Source organism: Prionailurus viverrinus, chromosome A1 (genome assembly GCF_022837055.1).
Source record: "Prionailurus viverrinus isolate Anna chromosome A1, UM_Priviv_1.0, whole genome shotgun sequence".
In the NCBI taxonomy this organism is placed as follows: domain Eukaryota; kingdom Metazoa; phylum Chordata; class Mammalia; order Carnivora; family Felidae; genus Prionailurus; species Prionailurus viverrinus.
The window spans coordinates 132,274,858-132,301,424 of NC_062561.1; the positions used below are offsets into that span (position 1 = coordinate 132,274,858).

Below are 26,567 nucleotides of genomic sequence, written 5' to 3' on the forward strand. Positions count from 1 at the left end.
AATGTATCAATATTGGTTATTAACTTAAAAAATGTACCATAATAATGGTAACAAAAGGTTAAACTGTGTGTGTGTGTGTGTGTGTGTGTGTGTGTGTGTGTGTGTAAGGAGGTATGGGGGGATTGTCTATTTTCTGTACAATTTTTCTGTAAACATAAAACCACTCTCAAAAAAGCCAATATTTAATAATAAATATGATTGAATACAATGACAGCAGCAAACATTTACATTCCAGGTATTGTTCGGAATGTTTTGTATACGTATTAACTCTTTCTTCAACAACTGTGAGCTCGGTACTGTTAGTATCTCCACCTTAGAAATGAGAAAAGTGATACTCCAGGGAGTTAAGTAATTTGCATAAGGTCACACAGGCAATAGTGTCAGAGCCCAAACAGGCTCTGGAGTCTTGCTCCTATTCACTGCCCTACTAGCACCTATTAAAAAATAGTAAGTTAGAGGAATAAGGCCAAATATAGCAGTAATCACAATATTGTAAATGAGCTAAATGGCACTGCTGCTTTGTTATTACTAATAAAAACTCTTGGTCTGTTAATTTTTATGCTAGTTTTTTCCTGAATTTTTTTGAAGCTTATTGTTTTATATTATTTAGCAGTTTATTTTCTCCTCTTCTGAGACTGGAAGCCCCTGGAAAGGAATGTGAGAGACTGAGTGTGTTTGTTCTTTGTAGGACAGTTTCCATGGGGTCAAAAGTAGTTGTACATTGGGCACCTATATATTCATCTGCTAATTTTGATAACAATGCCTTGAAATTTTACTTCCCTGTAGATCCTAACTAAATTTGTCTTTTTCTTTAAACCTACGTCATAATCATCTCCAGCTAACATTTATTATTTGCTAGTATGTTTTTTTTTTTTAAACGTTTATTTTATTTTTTGGGACAGAGAGAGACAGAGCATGAACGGGGGAGGGGCAGAGAGAGAGGGAGACACAGAATCGAAAACAGGCTCCAGGCTCTGAGCCATCAGCCCAGAGCCCGACGCGGGGCTCGAACTCACGGATCGCGAGATCGTGACCTGGCTGAAGTCGGACGCTTAACCGACTGCGCCACCCAGGCGCCCCGCTAGTATGTTTTGAAGTACACTGACTCACGTAAGAGTGTGGTAGTGAAGAGCACTGCCCTAGGTCCATATACTAGCTTTTTTTCAAATGCCACCTTCACCACTAGAGTTAGTGAACTCTCAATTTCTCAGTTTTCTTTATTCTAAAAGATGATGATAGTAGTAGTACCTGCTTCATAGGGGTTTTGTGTTAAGGAAATTAGTTAATGTATACAACTTTAATTCTCTTATTTCTAAGCCTCACAGTATTTCATGGGGAGCATAAGATAAATGGTGAGCTCCATGACAGGTGTACTGTATAAGAGTGGCCATTTTAGGCTGTGCTCATGTCGTTTGGGTTTATAAATAGGTATTTCTCTTACAATCTGTCGCCTCTTCACATCCATTTGCTTTTAGATCTAATCATAAAAACTCCACAGAGGAAAATCAGGATCTTTGTCATACCAATGCTTGTTTGTTTATCTCATCTCCTGTCACTATTTTTCTGAATGAATATCATGTTTTAACTGTACTTTCTAGGAGGTGGTTTCAGAACCCATGCTGCTCTGGCCTTCGGTGTTTCTGTGGATGACTCTCATTTGTCTGTGTTCCTTAGAGTAGCTACAAACGTGTTGTGATCGTTGTACAGTGAGAGACGCATAAACCCACACTACACTGCACTTGAGGTTTGATTGGCTTTTTAAGTAACTACATCATACACTGAGCTTAGTTAAGTCAGTTAAAATCCAGATAAAATCCCTAGCTCTTCTTCACATAAATTGCTTTAGCTAAATTTTATTCATCGTATAGGTGTGCAGTTTCTTTTAGAGTCTTCAATTAGGAATTTGTATGTATCTGTTAAATTCAATCTTGATTTCAGCCCAGCTACCTATTGAGACTTTTTAAAAATCTTGACTCTGCCAACTGGTTTAGCCTAGTGTACATTTTTATATTATTTGCTAATGGCATACCTTATTCCAGAAAGGATTTGGTCCTTAATTAGCCAGCTATCTTTCCTGTCCCCTTCCTTACATTTCTGATAAGCATTTCTGGGGTCTTCATCTATGACCATTGAAATATTGAGGAGACGAATATGAGTTCTTAGACATACCTATTAAAAACCTCTTTCTATGTTGGCAGTGATCCATTAATGAGTATTTTTAAAATATAATTGTTCAACTAACTGGAATTTAAATAAAAACTTAAAAATGTAACTTCCCATCCAACAGCAAATTTACTATTATACAACCCTCCATCGCTTCAATTTGGAAAAATACCCACTGGTATTCTATCCTTGAGATAATTTGTTTGTCTTTTTGTATAACAGTATTTATTACCAGACAGGTGCAGTTTTCTGGATTAATGAAAACCAGACAGGTGCAGTTTTCTGGTTAATGAATTTAACTCCCTAAAACGTAGTGAATTTTATATACGTTATTTCTGTTTTGAGGATTGATTCACTTAGATCAAATAATAGATGAATAGTTCCAACCTCATTTTCTATTTTCAAACTCACATCAAGTTTATTTGCAAAATACTGTGTTTTTAAAGAGCAAAGCTTTTATTTCCTTGTGTATTTTAATGTGGTCTAGTTACTTTTGTTGGATATGTAAAGTACTTTATAGAAATAAAATTCTGCACAAATATTTGGGTCACAATTTGAAATGCTTCAAGAGGTTCCACAAATGATGGGGTTTTTTTATGCCATGGGTTTCTTTAAGGTTAATTAGTTCAAATCTCAAGGCACAGTCCTGAGAGTATAATGCAAGCAGAATAAGCTGGCATTATGAAATAAAATTTAGGTAAGTCAGCATCTAGGTCCATAGATGTTTTTATCTGGGGTGCCCAGTTCACTACTAATCATTTACTTATACCTTTCATTTTGCAAATATCTTTTCAGTTTAGGAAAGAATATTCATGTATCAAAAATGAACAAAAAATTATGGATTTTGTTGCCTTTCCTACAGATTTTTCTTTATTATTGTGCAGGTCCTAGCTGCAAGCTTTCTTTTGGAGAGAGACTTTTACTTCATGTCCTGTTTTAAACTTTGTTTATGTTATATGAGATTTCACAGAATGCTTGATATCTAGTGGATTACCTCATTTAATCCTCACGTCATCCTCACAGATGGGGAAATCGTGAGCCTAAGTAACAGGCATTCTGTTACCAGGCCTCACGCTGCTAACCTCTGAGCTGCCTCTTTCCTAACTACAGCTTTCTTAACTATTCTTTTTTGGGAGGAGGGAAGGGACTCATCCCATTTCTCAGCTACAAGGCTGATCCCCAAATTGCTACAAGTCTCTTTGCCTTGTCTATTTCCTGACATATGTTAGTCTTTGGCCGTTTCTTGGCCTTGGGGTCCACGAAGGGACAAAGTGTAGAATAGACAGTGCATGCCTGGTCTGGGGATGAAGCATATATGGTATCCTCTTGTCCTTTTTATCATATGCAGATGCCCATATAAGGCTCTATCTATAACCTTGTGACAATCACTTTATTTGCTGTGGTGGGAGTAGGATCAATGGGGAATCTGTAGTCCTGGGACTAGTATACCTGACACATACTTAACTAGTACTGGTTAAATAGAGATAGGGGTTACTTCAGTATGTTTGGACAGATTTTAGCATTTAGTATTATATAAAAATACGAAAAGTACCTTTTAAGAGAATAATTAAGACTTCTGGATTTTTCGTGTGCGTTTTGAGTTTCTTGTCACTTTGCAAGATAGCCTTTCTGTCACTTGAAATATGTCACAGAGAGAGATATTATGTGCTTCTCATAAATATTTTTATTCATTTTAACAAAATGTAAAGGCAGTTTCTCTTTCTCAAGGAAACCAATCTCATACTGAACTGAGAGAAATTATTTTTGCTTATGTTTTACAGACTTTGAATAATGAGATGAGTACAGATGATGACAATGAATATGCAGAAGAAAAGGAAAGTTACATCTGTGCAGTATGTCTGGATGTTTATTTCAACCCATACATGTGTTACCCTTGCCACCACATCTTCTGTGAGCCCTGCTTACGGACTCTTGCCAAAGACAATCCTGCAAGCACTCCCTGCCCGTTGTGCCGGACAATTATTTCCAGAGTCTTTTTCCAGACAGGTAACTGTTCTCTTTCACTAACACGATTGCCTGATTGTGCTGACTACAGCTTTGTTCTCATTCTTAAGGTACTTTATAAATGATTATAGAACATTATTGAAAATCATATACAGGATGATTTCTTATTCTCTACTCTAAAAAACAGTGCTTGCCCAACTCATAGAACTGTGTGAAAATCATAGAATCCTAGATGAAAAGAAGTTCTCATGTCTAATCTCCTACTTTATGCTGAGATCTTTTCTAAGATATTCTAACCAGTTGTTCAGTCTTGGCTTGGACATTTCTTTTTTTTTTTTTTTTTAATTTTTTTTCAATGTTTATTTCTGAGACAGAGAGAGAGCATGAGTGGGGGACGGGCAGAGAGAGAGGGAGACACAGAATCAGAAGCAGGCTCCAGGCTCTGAGCTGTCAGCACAGAGCCCGACGCGGGGCTCGAACTCACAAACCGTGAGATCATGACCTGAGCCGAAGTCGGTCGCCCAACCGACTGAGCCACCCTGGCGCCCCTTGGCTTGGACATTGCTAATGGCAAGGGCATTTCATTAAAACTTGAAGCAGCCCTGTTGATTATTTATTCCTCATATCTGCCTTTTACTGCTACTCATTCTTTGGGCCTTGTTATTTCCTCTGGAGTCTTTGAGAATAATTCTGTAAATATCTGAGGAAAACTCATGCCTTTCCCCCCACCCTCCATGTCTTTTCAACATCCTTATTCTTAAGGTTTTTCTTCTTGAATGAGAAGAAGCAAAATTGGAGCAAGGATTTGTTTAACTAATTATCAGTAAAGATGAAATATAATTTTTAAAACATACTAATGGAGGGGCGCCTGAGCGGCTCAGTCAGTTAACTGTCCAACTTCAACTCAGGGCATGATCTCTCATTTCATGAGTTCGAGCCCCGCGTCGGGCTCTGTGCTGACAGCTCGGAGCCTGGAGCCTGCTTCAGATTCTGTCTCCCTCTCTCTCTGCCCCATTCCCTGCTCGCACTCTGTGTCTCTCTTGCTCTCTCTCAAAAATAAATAAACACATTACAAAAACATACTAATGGAGACAGGAAAAACTAATGAATGTGGAACGTCAAGAATTGCTAAGGAAAAAGGGAAGAAGCATAGAAGTAAGTAGAGCTAATATTTATGGAGGGCACTACTCTGTGCTACCCATCACAGGAAAAAATGCTATCTCCATGTTCTGCAGGTGAGGGTGGATGAACAGATACACAAGCCAGATGATGCTACCTAGTAACTATAATTAGGTGAAGTATTTGGTTTTAAATATTCTGCCACCTGAGTTAAAATAAAAGTAAGGACACAATTAAATGATTCTCATGATTCATTAAAAGAAGTATCCTACTTCCCCAGAGTAAGCAAAGGTTTTTCTGGCGCTTGAAAGGGAATTTTTTATGTGATTTCTCTTCCAGGGCATACTAAGAAGTGGAGTAGGCAGTGTCCTCAAAAACATCTTCAGAGCAAGTGGCATATCAGGTTTCCTGACATCTTCTGGTATACTTTGATAAAAGCTCAGGAAATACCAGAGTATAAATCAGGGAAAGTGACATTGCTAGTAGCCAAAACGTTATGGTCTAATTTTCTTATAGAAATAACTTTTTAAATTATAGAAGTAATACAATTTCATTATGGGAAAAATCAGAACATCCAGTTAAAGTTCTAAGCTCAAAAATCCTCTATAGTCCTAACATTTAAAGACCACAGTGAGTGAGTATACTTCCACAATATTTTACATACATGTACTTAATTATTTTTCTTACAGAAAAAAATGTGACTATATTGTACGTAAGGCTTTTAACCTGCTTGGATTTACTTAAAACTCTTGTGATTATATCATGATCTACTTAAACTACCAATATTATGGGACATTTAGTTATTTGTCATTTACTTAATTGCTGATATATGGAGATAAATATTTGCACACATCTCTGAGCATTTCTTTGCGAGGGATTTCAAGAAGTAGAACTGGTAATTAAAGCTGTTATGTGTTTTAAAGCTATGTGTATGTTGCCAAACTGTGCTCAAAAACTGTTATAAGCAGTATTATACAAGAGCTTATTTTCTCCACATTCAGGGCATTTGTTTTTCTTGGCCATGACCTTTGCTGATTTTTCTTATGGTTTGTTCATCTTTTTCTTGCTTATTAACAAGATTTTTTTTTTAATTAGTGTCAGCTTTTGTCCTATGGGGTAAATCATTTTCCTGTTTTGTCATTTGTATTTTAGTTATGTTTGTATTTTATGGATGTGCAGAACTTTTATGTGGTCTCATGTAGCAACATAGGTCTTTAATATTTCTAATTTTAACGTTAGGAATTAAAAGGCCTTACCTATTAACTACAGAATTATATAAAAATTCTCTTTATCCACATTTATTTTAGGTTTACACTTTGTCCTCCTATCCCATATTTAACTCCATTTAGCATCTTGTATGATGCATGGTTTGAGTAAGAATGGAGTACTTTTGGGGCACCTGGGTAACTCATTTGGTTGAACATCTGACTTTTTTTTTTGGCTCAGGTCATGATCTCATGGGATCTCAAGCCCTGCATTGGGCTCCAAGCCAACAGGGGGAGCCTGCTTGGGATTCTTTTTCTCTCCCTCCCTCTCTGCCTCTCTCCTGCTCATGCAAGCTCTCTCAAACAAACAAACAAACATTTAAAAAAAAAGAACGGAGTCCATTTTCTTCCATATCCTTAGACATTTATCCTAGTATCATTTGCTGAACAATCCTTTTTTCCTATTCTAGTTGAATTGTCATTCTTTAAAAAGTAATAATAATTACTACAATGTAAGTGTGTTTCTTGACACCTTTTTCTTTTCCATTCATATTTCTATCTTGCCCTATACCTCTTAAAATTATTCTAGACTGTGTTTTAATAACTCACAAGTGAATTAAAATTATAAGTTATTTGGAGATAATTCATAGTTTTTAATTGACATTTATATATTGGGTGATTGTTATTGGATGTCATCTTAATAAATTTCTGCAATTTCCTTCCTAAAGGCTCTGCACAATTCTTATTAGTTTTCTGCCTGTATATTTTTTGTTGTTGCTATTGTAAATGATTTTTTTTTCCTCTTCTGGTTTCAAATGCTTTTGGTGATACTTTGGAGAAGTTAGTTTACAGTCTTAGAGTATTCTCTTAACCTTACTGAACCCTGACAGTTACTTATTAAGTGAATGAATACTCTCAGTTACTTAATGTCAGCATTCCAGTTGCGAACAAAAAGGGATAATTACTGTCAAAGGTCAGAGTGGGAAAGCTGTCATTTCCTAAAGGAACTCAAGATATTTGGCCAATGTTTTAGGGGTTGGTTCTAACATAATTCTGTTACAGTAACTCAGTGGATAGAGATAATAATGAAATTCCCCCCAGATTTATTCCATAGACTGTACCTCAGCAAAATGATTTTAAACTTGTACTGTAACATTCACTGGTTAGGCAATTGTGCTTAAATTAACAGTATTGGATGTGATCTTGATAAAGTAGTTAACACATGAGAAGTTGAGAAGAGGAAGTGGGAAAGGATAAGTAGAAGAAAGGGTAGAAGGAGTTGATACCTATTTTTTTAAGATAAGTCAAGATATACTGTTGAAAGTTGATCGAAAAAAAGTTGTAGCAGACGCTCTTGGTTGCTAATTAGTACCATTACATCCTTCTTTTCTAATATAACTCTGAGTTTTATTCTCAAGTATTCAACTCTCCCAGCATAGACCAGGTGGCTCCTGGGTAGCAGACCCCATCCTTGGCTTCCTTTGCCAGTGATTGGTTTACAAATCTGCATGTGGTCCAGTTTTGACCAATGACATGAGAAGAAAGTTTGTCTTTACTCTTAAGACATGAGATAGAAAAGCCATTCTCTCTCCCATTGGACATAAACAAGAAAGTGTGTAACAGAGATAGTTTTTGGCAGCCATCTTATGAATAAGTGGGGAACCCGCTTGGTACAAAGCCTTTATTATTGAGAGCACAACGAAGGAAAGAAAAGAACATGAGGTCTTGGGGTGCCTGGGTGGCTCAGTTGGTTAGGCGTCCGACTTCAGCTCAGGTCACGATCTTGCCCTCTGTGAGTTCGAGCCCCACGTCGGGCTGTCTGTGCTGACAGCTGAGAGCCTGGAGCCTGCTTTGGATTCTGTATCTCTCTCTCTCTCCCCTCCCCTGCTCATGCTCTGTCTCTCTCTGTCTCAAAATAAATAAAAACATTTAAAAAAAGATTTTTTTTAAAAAGAAAAGAACATGAGTTCTTGATAACCTCATTTAACCACTGAGTCAGCCAGCTTTGAAGCCCACACTACCTTTGGATTTCCTGTTCCATTAAATACTAAATTTACTAATTAACTAACACAGTTTGAGTAAATTTTCTGTTAGTTTCAACCAAGAGCATCCTAACCAATAAAAGCATACTAATAAAAGGTAGTCAACAAGGAAACTAAAAATGATATGATTCACAACATTTTGAGAGGTTAAAAGATAGTTTAAAAAGACTTAAATCCTCTTGGAAGGACATCAATAATATTTAAAGATAATAAATAGTAAAGAGGTTTCTGGAATGGTTGCATGAGAGGCTCAATCTTTACTCCAGTAAAACAGCTATTTAACTGATACCACTATACCACTATTCTTGTAAAAGGTTTTACCATCAAGACCTTGTAGCATTTGGATATCCACATGCAAAAGAAGGGTGACTTTGGAGCCACACCTTACACTGTTTACACATACACAAACATACACACACACACACACACATGCACACACGCTAATTAAAATGGAACAAAGACCTAAATGTAAGAGATAAGAATATAACCTCTTAGAGAAAACATAGGTGTAAACTTTTTGAAAGTGGATTAGGCAATGGGTTCTTAAGTGTTGCACCTAAAACACAACCAAAGAAAAAAACAGATAAATTAGACTTTATCAAAGTTGAAAGCTTGTGTGCCTCAAAGGGTATGATAATCAAAAAGATAGTAATAAATATTGACAAGGATATGGAGAAATTGAGACTCATATATATGTTTGTTAAAATATAAAATGGTGAAGTCACTTTGGGAAACAGTAGGATAAGTCCGGACATGGCAGATTCTAAGTTTGCTTAGGAGATTGGGAAAGTTCTGGTGTGTCCCAAATTAATTAGAGTCCTTTTGTCTTGAAGGTGAGAATGACACCAGTGTAAGCAGGTTTAATCCTTTCAGACCAAGAGCTCCCACATCAGCACCCCAACTCTAGGTCTCTACAGGGAGGTGCTACATGCCACATAAGAGGATCTACAGGCCACCTAAAATCAGCAGGCCAAAGACAGGAAAAGGCCATGGTATATAAGCATTATGTGGGGTAGGAGTCATCCAGGTGAGAGAGGAGAAATCCCTCAGCCAAGGATATCATGGGAAGGTGTCATATTTTCTTGAATTGACTATCTGACTGAAGCCTTCAAACCAAGCGTGTCACTTCCCCTATTGTGGACTGACAGTGAATGATCTTCCTGTAGGCAGTCCTACTACAGACCCAGTATCCATTGATCCAGGATCCCAACCCATGGTTATATAGTAGATGGGAGTGTCCCAGGTATTGCAAAGGGTGCCACAGAGTGAGTGTATCCTACTTCCCAACTATGAAATGACTCACTCCTGTCCCCCCTCCCCATTCAGATGCACTCATACCTCAACAAGAATGATTTCCACTCTTGTTCCACCATTTTCCTCCATTCAAACTCCGTCTCCATTTTAACCACACACAACCCCATACCCACTACTCTTGTGCCTTTACCTGGCAGAATTAGGTGCTGATGAGCAGATATCCCAGTGAACTCCACTGGAAATAGGAAAAGGAAATACGTAAGTCTTTACCTTATGTATAGAAGTCCCTAACTAAATAAGGAAATGACATTTAAGCTAATATAGAATTTTAAGCATGGAAGAGGCCTATGATGTTTTCACCAGGGATATTTTGGCTGACTCAATAAATGGGGGATGTTACTGGCATCTAGTCACTAGGGACAGGGATGACAGATATCCTAGAGTGTTTGGGCCAGTCCTGCACAGTGAAGAATTATTCTGTGTTCTGTCTGATTTCGTCATGTCCTGCTGGAATTTGTCCAGAACAGATAACTCATCCCAAAGAATATCTCACTTCCTCTTTTTATCTACTGTGACAGTCTATAATTAATTGGTCATGGTCTATTATCCCTATTAAGAGCATTTCACCCTTTCTCTTATTCTCTACCACTGAGTCTGGTCTGTTAATTCTTATGCTAATAATGGTTTTGTTCTTGTGTCCATCCATGCCTCTTTTGTTCTTCTGTTCATTTTGTACAGAATAGTCACTAAGCCTGAAATCCAAACTCATTCTTTTTATCAGTAAGAGTACCTAATTTTGTCTTCCAGTGCAGTCATTCTCAAGCTTTAATTTGTGGATTATTTTTATTATAAAAAAAGAAATATCAAAGTAAGCATAATATTTAGAGCAGTGTTTCTCAAACTGTGTCAGTGAAAACCCACAAACTGTCTTAAAATCTTCAGGGATTAAAAGGCAATGCTTACTTTGCACCTGTGTAAGAGGGGCAAGAAAGTGCCATTTGCCAGGGGCCTTAACTTTCCTGGTGAAACTCATTTTGTACCCCTGTGGTACCACCTTTACAATTTTTACTGTATCTGTGTACCACCTGAATTATTTTTTTAAGAAGTTTCCTCATATCAACACACCTTTTTTCTTAAATACTTATATTAGCTTCATCCTTAGCAATGTATTTGTGAATGTATGTGTTAGATGCTCTACTTAATATACATTTTTTTCTAATGTACATTAAATAGGTAACTTTTAAATGTTTAAACATTTTCATTCAGTGTCACCCAAAATCATTTCACATGTTGCTAGTGTTTTGCAAACCAACTCTTGAACACCAATGACTTATTCTTACAGAGGTTAATCTCCAGAAAACAAAAACAAAAACAGGAATGCTTAAATAGTCCCTGGGGATTGGGAGGGGAGGTAGAAATAAGAAGTAGAACAAATCATTGTCATTTTGTTTTTTGTTTCGTTTTGCCCTTCTGTGCTGTTGGATTTTTTAAACCAGAGCTATATGTGACTTTGACAGTTTTAAAAGTAATAAACCAAACTGCATCATTGGCTATGATGTGGTGCACAGGGAAGATGGAATTTCTTTCTTTCTTTCTTTCTTTCTTTCTTTCTTTCTTTCTTTCTTCCTTCCTTCCTTCCTTCCTTCCTTCCTTCCTTCTTTCCTTCTTTTCTTTCTTTTTCTTTCTTTCTTTCGTTTCTTTCTTTCTTTCTTTCCCTTTCTTTTAAATATAATTTATTGTCAAACTGTTTTCCATACAACACCCAGTGCTCATCCCAACAAGTGTCCTCCACAATGCCCATCACCCACTTTCCCGTCTCCCCCACCCCCCTGTCAACTCTCAGTTTGTTCTCAGTATTTAAGAGTCTTTTTTCACACAGAAGACAGAATTATAGATTCTTCGAAGGCAAGGATGGATGCTGTGATAACCTTTTGAGGATCTAGTAATATATCCCTATCCCTAGGATTTCAAAAGCCTTTTTCTAAATCTTGAAATGTAACTTTACGTACAAAATAATAACAGGATGCATCATCACAGTATAAAGTACTTAACACTTTGTCTTTATCTTAGCAAGACCTCGGTAAATATTGTGGGTAAACTGGGCTTAATTTAATAGATCACCTCTTAGTCTTATAATTCCTCTAGCAGAGGGTAAACTAGCTATTCTTGGGTGATGAAACAGTTACTGAAATGATTCTTGAGTGCTCCAAAGTCATTAAAGGACATCAGTAAGTATAAAGTGATCACAGCTGCTTGAGGTGAAAGCTTGGATAAATGCTCTCCCCTGAGAAAGTCATAATAGTAGCAGATTTCTCCTGGGCCTGAAGGGTTAAAAATGATGATAATTACTTTTTCATTATTCTGGTATAAAATTATGAGAACAAAATATTGTAGCAAATACTAAATGGACTCACTAAATTAAAATGGATAAGTCATTAATTATGGCTTACCTAGATATTAAAATAGGAACTCCTAAATATTAACCTCAGTTCAGCATAAATTGTATAATTATAATGATTCACATATTGTAAAATCTGTAACTCCATTTCAACAGTATCATATTTAGAATTTTGGGTTTGGTTTTGTCCCTGTTCTATATGCCTCTGCCATCATGGTGCATATTTAGCTGGAAAATGGGACTTCCTAAGCAAGATTTTTAGCTTTGAACAGCTTATGAGTAAAGAATATGAAAATGAGGTTTTAATTTATTTTCCGAGGACACACAGATAAATACTCATCAGTGCTGGATGAGGTATTCCTGGTTGGCCTCCCTTCCCAGCATGCAGAGCTTTTCTGGACCCCAAATTCTATAGGGCATGAACTTACTAGTAGACCTTACAGCCACCCAGGGTGAGAACCTGCGAGGCCTGAAGAGATTTATATTACTGTATTTCTTTGATTCAAACTAGTCCTATTCTACTGAATGCAGGCTGTGATAGCAGCTTATCTTTTCCCCTAACTTGTATTGTTCCCTTTAGAGGTGAGCATTTTTTTCTCTATGTGCTTAGGCTTTCCATGGCTCATATAAGAGAGAGTTCAAGTACTTTCTAGAATTTAAAGTGAATATCATCACATCTGTTCTCTGATTGGTCTGTGTTTACTTCCAATGAATATTTTCTTTTTCACTCATAAGGAAGTCTCTGAAAGGTTGAGAATTTGATTCTGCATTTTTTTTTAACGTTTTATTTTTGAGACAGAGAGAGACAGAGTATGAACAGGGGAGGGGCAGAGAGAGGGGGAGACACAGAATCTGAAATGGGCTCCAGGCTCTGAGCTGTCAGCACAGAGCCCGACACGGGGCTCGAACTCACGGACCATGAGATCATGACCTGAGCCGAAGTCAGACGCTTAACCGACTGAGCCCCCCCTGATTCTGCATTTTTTTTAAACTTTATCCAGTCAGCAGCATTAGATTCAGTAAATTCTTGACCATCACATATAGAATGAACTAAAGAGATGATGCAGTAGGAAAAATTGTAGAAGATTTTTCCCTTTTATCCTCTCTCCTGAGCCAGGATTGTACTCTGGTTATTCTCTTGCTACACCTGTAACACATTTTTCCCTTTTTTGTCTACCTGTTTATTTCTACCTTTTTTTTTTTTAAAGTTTATTTATTTATTTTGAGAGACACAGAGACAGTGCAAGTCAGGGAGGGGCAGAGAGAGAGGGAGACTGAGAATCCCAAGCAGGCTCCACACTGTCAGCACGGAGACTGATGCAGGGCTCAAACTCACAAAACCACCGTGTGATCATGACCTGAGACGAAACCAAGAGTCAGTCACTTAACTGAGCCACCCAGGTGCCCCTGTTTCTATCTTTTAATCTTGAGTCTTATTGAGTGCAAGGACTGGGTTTTTCTCTTTGCTGCCTATGGCATAATAACTGACATAGGAGATTCCCAGTAGATGTATACTGTATGTGTAGACACATCAAACTTGCATCTAATGTGAATTTGAGGGAATTATGTTCGCTTGAATTCAAATTAAAAAGTTTACTTTTGTTTTCTTTCTTAAAGAGATCTAAATTTGTTGTCAAAATACTGTAACAATTTTTCATGCTCTTGCCATTTTAGTCAAATTAACGTCTAAAACTACTGTTTTCTTTTGCTTTACTCTAGAACTGAACAATGCCACAAAAACATTCTTTACTAAAGAGTATTTGAAAATAAAACAAAGCTTTCAGAAATCCAGCTCTGCAAAATGGCCGCTCCCAAGCTGCAGGAAAGCCTTCCATCTTTTTGGAGGTAAGGAAACTAATGCAAAAATGTTTGGTAACTTTGTCTAATGTCTCTTTTTAAAGCGATTTTTTCCTAACTAAAATGTTAGGGGAAACAGTTCTGCATTGGTCAGGTTTAAGTAAGGATTTTGCCAAGTATCTTCTTGCTGAAAGCATTAAATATAATAATAATAATAATAATAATAATAATAATAATATATGAAGAAAATAGAAAATAGAAACTGTGTAAGAGCAAAATTTGAGAAAAACACATGATTAAAGTACTTTGCCTTGCTGTCAATAACGTTTAATATGATGTTTAATAGATGAATGAAATTCATCTCAAAAGTAACAGATTTGACAAAAGCTGTATTTGACAAAAGCACTAGTATTCTTTATAAAGATCCTGAATAATTCATTATCACAGGTAAGTTGATTTAGTTTTATTATTTTACAGTTGTCCCACAAGTTTATGACAAGTAGCAAATAGCAGAGCCTTGGTGTACAGAGTGTCTCACAGGTACACAGTGGAATAGGAATACCAGTTTCTGGGTTCAGGTTTAACTAGCTGAGTGACCTCAGAGGTGTCATAATAACCTCTTCTTTTGTTTTGATTTTCTCATATGTAAAATGGGAGTATATATATGTGTGCAACTGAATTAGTATAGTTGTAAGGATCAAAAGAGCGAATGGGAAAGCACATTCTAAATTATAACTATACTACAGGTAGAAGAAATTAGCAAAATAAGGGCAAGGAAATTTCTGAAACCTTTTTTACCTTTGAGAATTTGTTACCGTAGAATGATAATCATACAATATGGACATAAAATATAATTTCTCCTTTAATAAAACGATGGCCAGAGCATAAAATACTGTGTGGTTTTAGTATTTAACACTTGTGATATTATGGGATCTGTTTGGAAAGCTCCAGATATGATCGTCAAGGAATGGAGCCAGGGAGCTTCTACAATAAGACCTAAAAAATCAGTACCCCACAACATAAACCAAAAGGAGATAGAAATGGAGCCTGTATGGTTGAGGCAAAAAATAAATTGATTTATGAAATCCCTGAGGTACGAAGAAAGTAGTTTAAGGACAAATATAATTTTATAGAGAGTCTGAATGAAGAAAATAGTTGAAGGACATTTTACACACGTATGCTATTTTATAAAGTAGTAACTGTAGAAACTCATCCACAAATTTGGTATAGACACATTTAGACATATGAAAGCAAATAGAAAATGAATTTTCTTGAAAGATCTCATCCCAAAGAAGAGAAAATTTAAAGGATAACTTGTATGCTTTAAAAGATTCCTTTGGGTCCTACATACTCCTGTGCACACAAATTTTAAAAAGAATGAAGCACCTTTCTGATAACCCCACAATTTCCTTCACCTTTGTGTATCCCGAGATACTGATGCTGTAATTTAAACACTACCTTCTTTGTGATTTCATTATATTTGTCCTCCCCATAAGAGTTCCACTGAACTTAAGTTGTTAAAAGTTTTTACGGAGGAGGTTCAAAGTAGCTTTGTTATACAACCCAACTTAAGAAATATATTACTATCAAAAAAAAAAAAAAAGAAAGAAATACATTACTGTCAAGGGTCTGTGGAGCTAAACAAGAGTTGAGCTGTCAGGCTCAGCCAAAATTGAAAGAGTTAAGCCTTTGATCACTTGGTGCAGTGGTATAAACAGGAGTCTAAAACTGGAGGAGATGCTGATTCTCCTTACTTCAATTCCATTTTGGAACAGTGCACTGATCCAGATTCAGGCAGAGCAGCACACATGTCGAGATCATCTGACTAATGAGGGGTCCCTAAACAAAAGGCAGTGGCAGTTTTAGCCCTGAAGGTGTACGTAGGGGGAGGGTGGAGGGGTGGCAGTCAGCTAAAAGCAGAAAAGCACTGGGTGCTACTTAAGGGGGCGGGGGGGCGAAGTGTCTTCCAGTTTCCCTGTTCTACCCCTTTTAAAGGGGTCCCATTAGAGGCACCTGAACAAGCCTTCTGCCCAAGGCCTCATAGAAAGAACCTAGGAATGCCGGTGTTGGGCCTAGGGATGTAAATATGTAAAAGAGCATCACTGGCCAGGGAGACCTAAGGGCAGTTTGTCCTGTAAGGTCTGTCAGGTAAAGCTTCTGTGTTTGCTTATGGTCAGGCCTGAAAAACCATTCATAGGATTTTAATCATAAACCAGACTCCTTATTTGTCTGTATTCCTGAATCACCTTCTGTCCTTTTTGTTTACTTCGTGTTCCTCTGAATTTTGCATTATTTCTTTATACAAGTACACACATGTATATTTAATCAATGCTATTTACTTTTGCTTGTTTTTTTAACTTTGTAGTGGTAACAGTATATATAAATTCCTCCACATTTGCTTTGTCACTCAGCATTATATTTCTTGGATCCATCCATTTCAGTCCATTATATGAATGTGGCACAATCTACCCATTGTCCTGTTGATCAACAATAGAGTTAGCCAGTTCTTTATTATAAACAGCTGCTATAAACTTTCTTTTCTTGTCTACTGGAGCATGAGAGTTCCTCTAGAATAAATGTGGGTAGAATACTTCTGGGTGGTAAAAAAAGCAACATTTTTACCTTGATTACCTAAACCAAATCATTTTCCTAAATGCCGATACTGATTTATCATCACCTTTGTCTCCCACATTCGGTGTTTTCAGTCCTTGAGATTTTACCAGTCTGATAGGTATAAAATGGTATCTCATTGGGGTTCTAATTTCAATTTCCTGATTACTAATGGAGAATAAACATAGCTTTATATGCATATTGACAATTGAGTTTTTTCTTCTGTGAGAGCCTATATAAATTTTGTCCATTTTCCTATTGATGGTATTTTTCCTGTTAATTTTTGAAAGTTTTAAAATATTTTCAGAGCAGACTCCTTTTTCTCTTAATAATATGAATAGCAGCTATCATTTCCCAGTTGTGGTTTGTATTTTCTCATTATGATCTCTTTAGTAAATTGTGGCTTCACATTTGCTTCATGATCTTTCCAGTCTGTATTATCTGCCTTATGAAATTCTTCTCTATCCCCAGTGTCATACAGGTATCTTCCTGTATATTTTTCAAATAGTCTAAAGGTATTTGGAATTGACTTGTATTGTTGTTTTCTAAGTTCTGTGAGGGTTTTTGTTTGTTTTGCTATATTGTAGATAGGGATTCAGTAACTTTGGCCTTTTTTCCTATTTACTTTAGCTACCATTTGTTGAAAATAATTCATCATTTCCCCACTGATGCACATTGCTAGTCTGTCATATATTAAATTTCCATGTATGTGGGTCTATTTCTGAGGTCTTTATTCGGTTCTGTTGGTCTTTTTGTCTAATTCTTGGCCAAAACCATACTTTTTATTAAGTATAATTGAAATACAATGTTATGTTAGTTTCAGGTGTATAACATATTGATTTGACAGTTCTGCTCTTGGTTGTCTTTTTCCTTTGCACTTTAAATACATCATGCTATTCTCTTTTGGCTTGTAAAGTTTTTGCTAAAAAGTCAGATGATAGCCTTATGGGGTTTCCCTTGTATATAACTGTTTTCTTTTCTCTTATTGCTTTTAAAATTCTCTCTTAATCATCACTTTTTGCCATTTTTATTAATGTGTCTTGGTGTAGACCTTGTGGTTCATCTTGTTAGGGGCTCTGTGCTTTCTGGACTGGGATATCGGTTGAGAAGTTCTCAGGTATTTTTTTCTTATTCCTCTTTCTCTCTCTCTTCTCCTTCTGGGATCTCTGTAGTGCAAATGTTATTATTCTTGATAAGGTCACAGTTTCTTTAATCTGTTCTCCCTCTTTCTGCCAGTCAGCTTCATTGCTTTCCAGTACCCAGTCTTCCAGATTGGTGATCCGTTCTTCTGCATTAACTAATCTGCTGTTGATGCCCTCTAGTATGTATTTTATTGAATTCATTATTGAACTCATCAGCTCTGACTGGTGTTTTTAATATTGTTTGTCTCTGTATAATTTCTCAATGATTTCATCCACTTGTGTCTCAAGTCCAATGAGTATCTTTAAGACCATTAATTTTTTTATTAAGTATTTTATTTTAATTCCAGTGTAGTTAACATACAGTGTTATATGAGGTGCATGTGTACAATATAGTGATTCAGCAATTCCCTGTGTCACCCAAGTGCTCATCTCAACAAGTACCCCCCTTAATACCCATCCCCCATTTCACCCATCCCCCACCCATATTCCATCTAGTAACCATCAGTTCTCTACAGTTAAGAGTCTGTTTCTTGTTTGTCTCTATCTTCTGTTGTTTTTTTTTTTTTGCTTTTGCTCATTTGTTTCCTAAATTCTACATATGAGTGAAATCGTATGGTATTTGTCTTTCTCTGACTTGTTTCACTTAGCATTATACTCTCTAACTGCATCCATGTTGTTGCAAATGGCAAGCTTTAATTCTTTTTTTATGGCTAAATAATATTCCATTGTATATATATACCAACCACATCTTCTTCATTCATCTATCGATGGACTTTGGGCTGCTTCCCTAATTTGGCCATTGTAAATAATACTGCCATAAACATAAGGGTGCATGTATTCCTTTGAATTAGTGTTTTTGTATTTTGGGGGTTGATACCCAGTAGTGCAATTACTGGATCATAGGGGAGTTCTGTTTTTAACTTTCTGAGGAACCTCCATACTGTTTTGCACAGTAGCAGCACCAGTTGGCATTCCCACCAATAGTACAAAAGGTTCCTTTCTCTCCATATCCTTACCATTATTTTTTTCTTAAGTTTTTGGTTTTTGCCTTTCTTACAGGTGTGAGGTGATATCTCATTGTAGTTTTATCTTACCTTTCCTTGATGATGAGTGATATTGAGCATCTTTTCAGGTTTCTTTTGGCCATCTTTATGTCTTCTTTGCAGAAATGTGTGTTAATGTGTGACCATTACTTTTAATTCTTAATCAGAAGTACTGCTTATCTCTGATTAATTTAGCTCTTTTACTGTGATTTTATTTATTGTTCTTTCATTTGGGATATATTCTTCTGTCTCTTTTTGTCTCACTCTCTATGTTTGTTTCTGTGTATTAGGTAGTTCACCTGTCTCATGATAAGGAAAGTAGTGGCCTTGTGTGGAAGAGGTTCCATGATGCCCTATAATGCAATTCCCCCTGGTCACCACAGCCAGGCACTCCAGGAGTGTCTCTTGTGTGGGCTGCATGTGCCTTCCTATTATGTCTGAGCTATGATTATCTTCAGCCAGCTGCAACGACCAGCTTTGCTTGCTGTAGGCACACTGGGCAGGGTTTGCTCCTTGAGTGGTTGAGAGGCCCATGTGCCGAACAGGGAGCTTATTGGGAGGTCGGTTAGCACACAGCCTAGCCATCTACGGTTAGCCTCTCTGCCATAGCTGCAGGCCTACTGGAGGGCAGGGTTTATTCCCTGTAGAGCCAGCTAAGAGGCCCAGTGGCAGACAGTGCAGGCATAGTGGCATATGGGGTTATCTCCCTCCCTTTCCAGGGCAGGATGCCTTTCGGAGTGGCACCATTTTGGCAGGGGCCGCCTGCAGGATGTGTTAGGGCTGGAGCTGCTTTGGACGAATGCCTGCCAAGGCAGATGAGTTGGATTGGACAGGTTGGCAGGGGAACGCTACGGCAGGGCACACAGTGCAATCAAGGTAGATCAAGAGTATCACCACTGGTGTTCCACCTATTTAGACTGGTGGAGAGGAAGAGAAATGGTGACCACCAGTACTTCTGTTCCCTGACAAATCCACAGATCCCTGCCCCTCTGGCACACATTCTAAGATTAGTCGATAAAACTTCTTCATGTATACCCCAAGCACTTTTCAAACTGCTGCTTCTGTGCTGTGTCTCAGGGTAAATGATTTAGTTTGCTGGCCCTTTAAGGGTGGGGACTCAGTTTTCTATCACCCTCTGGCTCTCTGGGGGAGTTAAGCCCACACTGATTTTTAAAGCTGTCATATTTAAGCCCTGCTAGTTTTTAAAACTAAATATTATAGGGAGTCATCTTCTCAGTGCAGGACCCCAGTGCCTAGGTTGCCTGGCATGGGGTCTGATCCTCTTACTTCTCTATGCTTGTGATGTCCCTTCCATGTGTGGCTGGTCATGCAGGGACTTTAGTTCCCAACAATGTCCACCCCTCCTATCCTTTTCAGTGTGACCATCTTTCTAGGTTTAGCTCTGGAAGGTCTATTCTGCTAGTCCTCAGGTTGTTTTCAGGGTTAGCTGCACAGATGCAGTTGTTATCTCATCATGTCCATGGAACAAGGTGAGCTCAGGATTCTTTTTTTTCTTTTTTTTTTGAAAGACAGAGAGAGAGCGCTAGTGGGGGAGGGGCAAAGAGAGAGAGGGAGACCCTGAATCTGAAGCAGGCTCCAGCCTCTGAGGTGTCAGCACAGAGCCTGATGCAGGGCTTGAACCCATAAACCGTGAGATCATGACCTGAGCCGAAGCTGGACGCTTAACCAACTGAGCCACCCAGGCGCCCCTGAGCTCAGGATTCTTTCTCCACCATTTTTCCAAAACGTCAGTACTGTACTGTGTTAGTTACTAAAGCTTTATAGTAAGTCCTGATGTCCCCTTTCAAACTTGTTATGCTGGAAGAGTGTCTTGTTTTTTGTGTGGGCTTTTTGTGGGGTTTTGTTTTGTCTTGTTTTTTGGGTTTTTTTGTTTTTTGTTTTGTTTTGTTTTGTTTTGTTTTGTTTTGTTTGGCTCTTTGAATTTTAGAATTATCTTGCCAAGTTCTATGTAAAATTACATTGGATTGAAGGAGAGATGTCTTATTCAATGTATGGGTCAATTTGTAAAGAATTGACATCTTATAGCAATAAACAGCTCTCCCTGTCTACTAACTAGTTTGTAATCTTCTTTTATTTAGATCTTCTAAATCTTTAATACCATATGATAAAACTTTATAATTTTCTTTACAAATGTCTTAGACATCTTTTGGTTAGATTTATTTCTATGTACTTGCTGTGTTGTTGTCTTCTCCTTTTCTGAACCTTGAGTGCAGAGTTGGACCAGTTGTACTTCTTAATTAACAGCATACCGTCATCACTAGACCACATTCATTGGTTTCCTTTTATCCCCATATTCTACTTCCCATTAAGTTTGGTTTACCTTTTTGTTTGTACTTTTATATAATGTTATGTTATTTTTGTTCATATATTTTAATTAATGGAGATGGTATTATATATTGCATTCTATTTCTTTTTTTATACCAAGCTTTTAGATCCATCCCCGTGGCTATGTGTACCTCTAATCCATGGGTTCTAATTCATGCTCTCCTAAGGTGTGCATCTACCACATTTTATCTATTCACTGACTGGAATACAGAATACTTTCTACTCCCTGCCACTGCATATAACTTTAATGAATATCCTAATGTGAACCATGTGAATATTTATTTAGTATGTAGAATTAGGAGCAGAATATCTGCATCATAGAATATAAATACACCTAACTAGAGTAAATAGTGCCAACAGTTCTCCCAAGTGACCAACATACATATCTGTTAACAGTGTGTGAGGGTCGGGAAAAATTAGAACTCTGGAAAATGACAAATGTTAGCAGAGTAAAACTTAGGAACCCTCATTATTTTAATTTTTATTTATCTGATCTCTGATAAGTTGAAATCACTTCAAATGCTTGTCTTTTGGATGCTTGTTTTTAAAATGCTTTCCTCATTTTTCTAAGGGGGTTTTTGCCTTTATCATTTTTCCCAAATTTCTTGCAGATTCTAGGTATTAATCCCTGATCAACTTTAGACATTACAGATTTTTATCCCATTTTATTATCTGTGTATTATTTATGTTGTCCTTTATTGAAAGAAATACTTTGATGCAATTAAAACCACCCTACTTTTGTCTTACTGTGTTTTGAAGTTCCCACATCACAAATGTTTCCTCTTAAGGTTTTTTTTTTTACATATATATTAACTTTATAGTTTTACCTCCTCATTTAGGTCTTTATATAGAATCCACCTCTTACATTGTGTTACAGAGTGTTCTATCTTTCTTTAAATAATATCTCACTTTTCTGAATATTACACAGTGGTGCTGGGTTTTTAAAAATTATTCCATAATTATTGTTGTATAAAAATGCAATTGTGTGGGATATTGACTTCATATTTAACAACCTTCCTAAATTATGTTCACTCTCATTACAGGGTTTGGAGAGCTTTCAGTGAAGACAATCATATCTGTCTTATCTGTAAATAAAGACAACTTTGTACCTTTCAGTCTAATATACTTTTTTCTCTTTTATCTTACCATACTTTCTGAGATAGCACCTCTGTTTGATTTTTAATAGGAAAAGTGATAGCAGCATTTCTGATGTTAAAGTATGCACTTTTAATATTTACCAGTAAATAGAATGTTGCTCTTTGGTTTTGGTGGATACTCTATATTAGGTTTTAAGAAATTTACCATCTATTCCGAATTTGCTAATAATTTTGTCTTGAATAGATTTTTAATTTTGTGATTTTTTTCAGCATTTCTTGAAATGATTATAATGGCTTCACTTCATCAATCTGTTAATGCATTGGATTACATTAGTAGATTTTAATAAGTTTTCTAATGTGAAGCTGCTGGTGTATTCCAGGGGTAACGCAATATGATCATTTTTGTGCATTGCTAGAATTGGTTTGCTAAGATTTTGGCCTGAGATTTTTACATCTATATTTATGAGTAAGATTGCCTCTGTTTCCATTTTCAGAATATGTTTGTCAGGGCGCCTGGTTGGCTCAGTCAGTTAAGCGTCCGACTTCAGCTCATGTCATGATCTCACGGTTTGTGAGTTGGAGTCTCACATCTGGCTCTGTGCAGACAGGGTGCAGCCTGCTTGGGATTCTGTCTCTCTTCCTTTCTCTCTCTCTGCCCCTCCCCCACTTGTACTCTGTCTCTCTTTCTCTCTCTCAAAAATAAATATTGAAAAAAGTTTGTCAATTTCTTCTTGAGTCATTTTATATAATTTATCTTTTTGACAGAAATTTGTCCATTTTTTGTTTTAACATTTGTTAACAAAAAGTTATTTATATCTTTTCATCTCTCCTATATCTAAAGTTGTTTTCTTTGTATTATTATTATTTGCTCATGCCCTGGGTTTTTTTCTTTTTTTTTTCCCCAATCTTGCCAGATAATTTTCAAATTTTATTATTCTTTTTAAACAACAAATTTTTAAAATTGACTCTACTGTATCTTTACTTTCCCCTTCATTAATCTTTGCTCTTTATTACATCCTTATTGCTGCTATCTTTGGATTTATTCTATCCTTTTTATGACATATTAAGGTGGCTTTTTAGGTCATTAATTTGTATCCTTTTTACTTTAAAATTTTTTTAATGTTTATTTTTGAGAGAGAGAGAGAGAGAGAGAGAGAGAGAGAGAGAGAGAGAACAAGCAGGAGGAGCAGAGAGGAAGGGAGACACATAACCCGAAGCAGGTTCCAGGCTCTGAGCTGTCAGCACAGAGCCTGATGCAGGGCTTGAACCCACGAACCATGAGATCATGACTTGGGCTGAGTCAGATGCTTAAATCACCTGAGCCACCCACCTATCCTTTTTACTTTTTAAGAATTATTGTTTAAGGCCACAAATTTCCTTCTCAGTGATCCTATACATTAGGATCATATTTGAAAATTGGGGTCTGTGATTCCCATAGTTATACCACCCTCCTCAATGTACCATGCCATCCTTGCCATGTTAATGGTTTCCCTAAGACTCTTGAGCCTAGTTTTCTGAGATCAGTAAGAGGAAGTAAGGTGGGAGAGGGATCTTATGTCAAAGAATACACATTCCCAAAGATGCCTCTGGATCCACAGAATTCGTGTTGTTTCCACAAAAATAAAACATTTTAACATAATTTTAGATTTACTAATCAATAAAGTTCATATAAACTCTTACTGAATTCATTCAGCCGTATCGCTAACTCACACTTAATAGAGTAGACCCGTTCCTTTTTACCCTATCAAGTAGTGTCTTGGAAATATTGATGAGTTACGCTAACATGTTTTAAATGTTTTTTTTTTCTTACATGTCATATTTTATGCATGTATACATAAAATGGGTAACGTGGAAAGGAATGGAAGTATTCTAGATAATATAAAGCTAGCACTTTATATCTGCTGTCAGGTACCGGTTGTAGTGATGACTGTCACTCATTGTTCTCTTAGCTGAAGTGTCTACCATTTGCATGCATTGCATCCTCAGTTTATCTTATCCGGTTGGCATGATTTCCAGCCATGCCGTGTTGCCTGGTTCCCTAAGAAACCACTTTTGCATAAATATACATGTAATGCTAACTAGCTAAGAGGTTTTACCAAGATCTTTTGCCAAAAAACAAAATTTCCATGCTCATTTTTTTCTTGGTATACTCAAGTCAAAGAAATGGAAAAAAAAAAGTCATGGCATAAAACTCTATGTCTCAATCTCTCTGGCAGTAATAAAAACATGGAGCTGAAATTCAGGTGTCTGAGATCTCTCTATGACAAATTGATCCATTTCTTGTAAAAGCCTGGGGATCTATTTATGACAAATTCATCCATTTCTTGTAAAAGCCTGGGGAATTGTTTTATTTGGTCATAATTTTATCTGATGGTGTTAGAATAATTCTGCAAGTCTACACATGCTCAATATAAATGAAGGAATATCCACATGGAAAAGAATGCTTATCTCGAATAGAAAACAAAACAATACATGCTCCAGCAGCAGGAGTTTCAATATAACCCAGAAATCTTCTTTCTCAGAAAGTTGGAGTTAAGTCAGAGAAATTTTAAAATAGGCTACAGACTTGGTGCTGCCTTTTAGCAGAAAGTGCACTAACCTTTACATTTCCTCTGAAACTGGAATAATTTTATTCACAAGGTAATTTTTTGAAAGATCTTACATCCAAAGTATCTTTTCCTTTCTGTTTATTTTCCAGTGGCAGAATCAGACCCTGTTTTTGCTGTAGATTTACTTATGAGTTTAAAATTTATTTCAGAAGCCAGCAAAGTGTCAAAGCCTGACAGTATCGTAAACTACTTTAAAAATAACTAGCTATATACATTCCCATTAAAATGTAAATTATAGATTATAAGGAGTTAGAGAGGATACATAATGTAACTGCTCCAGCCAGTACAAAATGACCTCAACAGTCACACTCAGAGATGACTTCTGTACTTTGCTTCTCATAGGCAGTGATAGGGAGCTCACTACCTGTCAAAGGAAGTTTGTACATTTTACCAACTCTATCAGACAAATCCCTTTGTTGAATAAAATCTGCCTTCTCACAGTTTTCTTTTATTGGTTCAGGTCTGTCTCAATCTTTCTTCATGGAACTGTTCTTAAACTATACAAAGACACATTTGATGTTGTTTGCTAGTCTTCATTCCACACATGAAATATTCACATTCCTTCAGCTTCCTCATGGAACCTGGTTTCTAGGTCCTAGTTGCTTGTTTCAGAGATAGTAACAGAACTGGAAACTATGCCCTTTGGAAACTAGATACTAATAAAATAAACTGAGGATGAAGTATCTAGAGGTAGTAGTTTTTTCAGGGGAAGGAACTAAGATCGACAGAATCGTAAGTAAAACTACTACTTGATAAGAGATGTAAAGTGCTCACTCATGATTATTTAGAATACTTCCATCCTTTTCACGTGACCCAGTATTATTCTGCTGTTGGGTCAATGAATCCATGGTCTCTATGTAAGGCAAAATAGTTCACTTTGGCATTGAAATCAAAATTAGAACATCTTTTACTTCTGTATTAAATTAACAATCCAAATTAATTAAAATACAAATTGTACATTTTGTTCAAACACCACCATTTCATAGTTCTTATTTTGAAAACTACCAGCACTTTCATTCTCTCACTCTGTCTCACCTCTCTCACATGCACACACACAAATTTCATCCTGTTTATCATTTTGCATATACAGAACTTGCTTTAATTCCCTGTGAAGTTGGATGTTGGCAGACAATACTACCTTCATTTACAAACACTTGGATATATAACATTAATGTATACATATTCACAAACATTTAAAACCTACCCCCAAAGACCACGGGACACCTGAAATTAGCACTAGAGACAAATGGTGGTTGCTGCACCTAACCTTGGCCCTGATCTGACAATTTTAAATGCTTTCCCTAATACCAATGCATTCCATAACTACCATGCAGAATATATGACAAGAAGTTAAACTGCTGAAACATGAAGTAAGATGATTCTGGTACTGGATGGACACTAGATTTTTGAACCTCTGATTAAGCTAGAGAGGAAGTAAAGGAACTTAGCACAGCCAAATTCAAACTGGATTGTCAATGTCCAATAAATGGTTTATTTGATTATAAAAAAAGATTTCAGCAATGTTGAAGTGTTACAGTGTTTGACCACTGGATGACTGCTTTGTTGGGGCAATGGGCAATATATGTATTGACTGTGAATCATCCTGGGAATCTGTGGTCAATTTTGGAATAAAAAATGAAGATTAAGGAGATGGACCTTAAGAGTGGTAATGGAAAACTTAATCCATCATTGAGATACCTAGTGATCACTTTAACCTATTCTATGATCACGGTGTGTGGCATAGTCTTATGAGTGACGACAGAGGTAGGCAGAGAAC

General features: G+C 36.8%; 1 protein-coding gene across 4 annotated transcripts in view; it reads left to right on the forward strand.

The window, feature by feature from the left end:
* Positions 1–26,567, forward strand: part of RNF180 (ring finger protein 180) — a 205,054-nt gene that overhangs the window by 136,851 nt on the left and 41,636 nt on the right. For all 4 annotated transcript variants that reach the window (XM_047877739.1, XM_047877757.1, XM_047877749.1 and 1 more), the window contains 2 exons: positions 3,945–4,170; positions 13,866–13,991. In XM_047877739.1, coding sequence (XP_047733695.1) covers positions 3,945–4,170; positions 13,866–13,991 — 352 coding nt within the window. The remainder of the gene's footprint in view (positions 1–3,944; positions 4,171–13,865; positions 13,992–26,567) is intronic.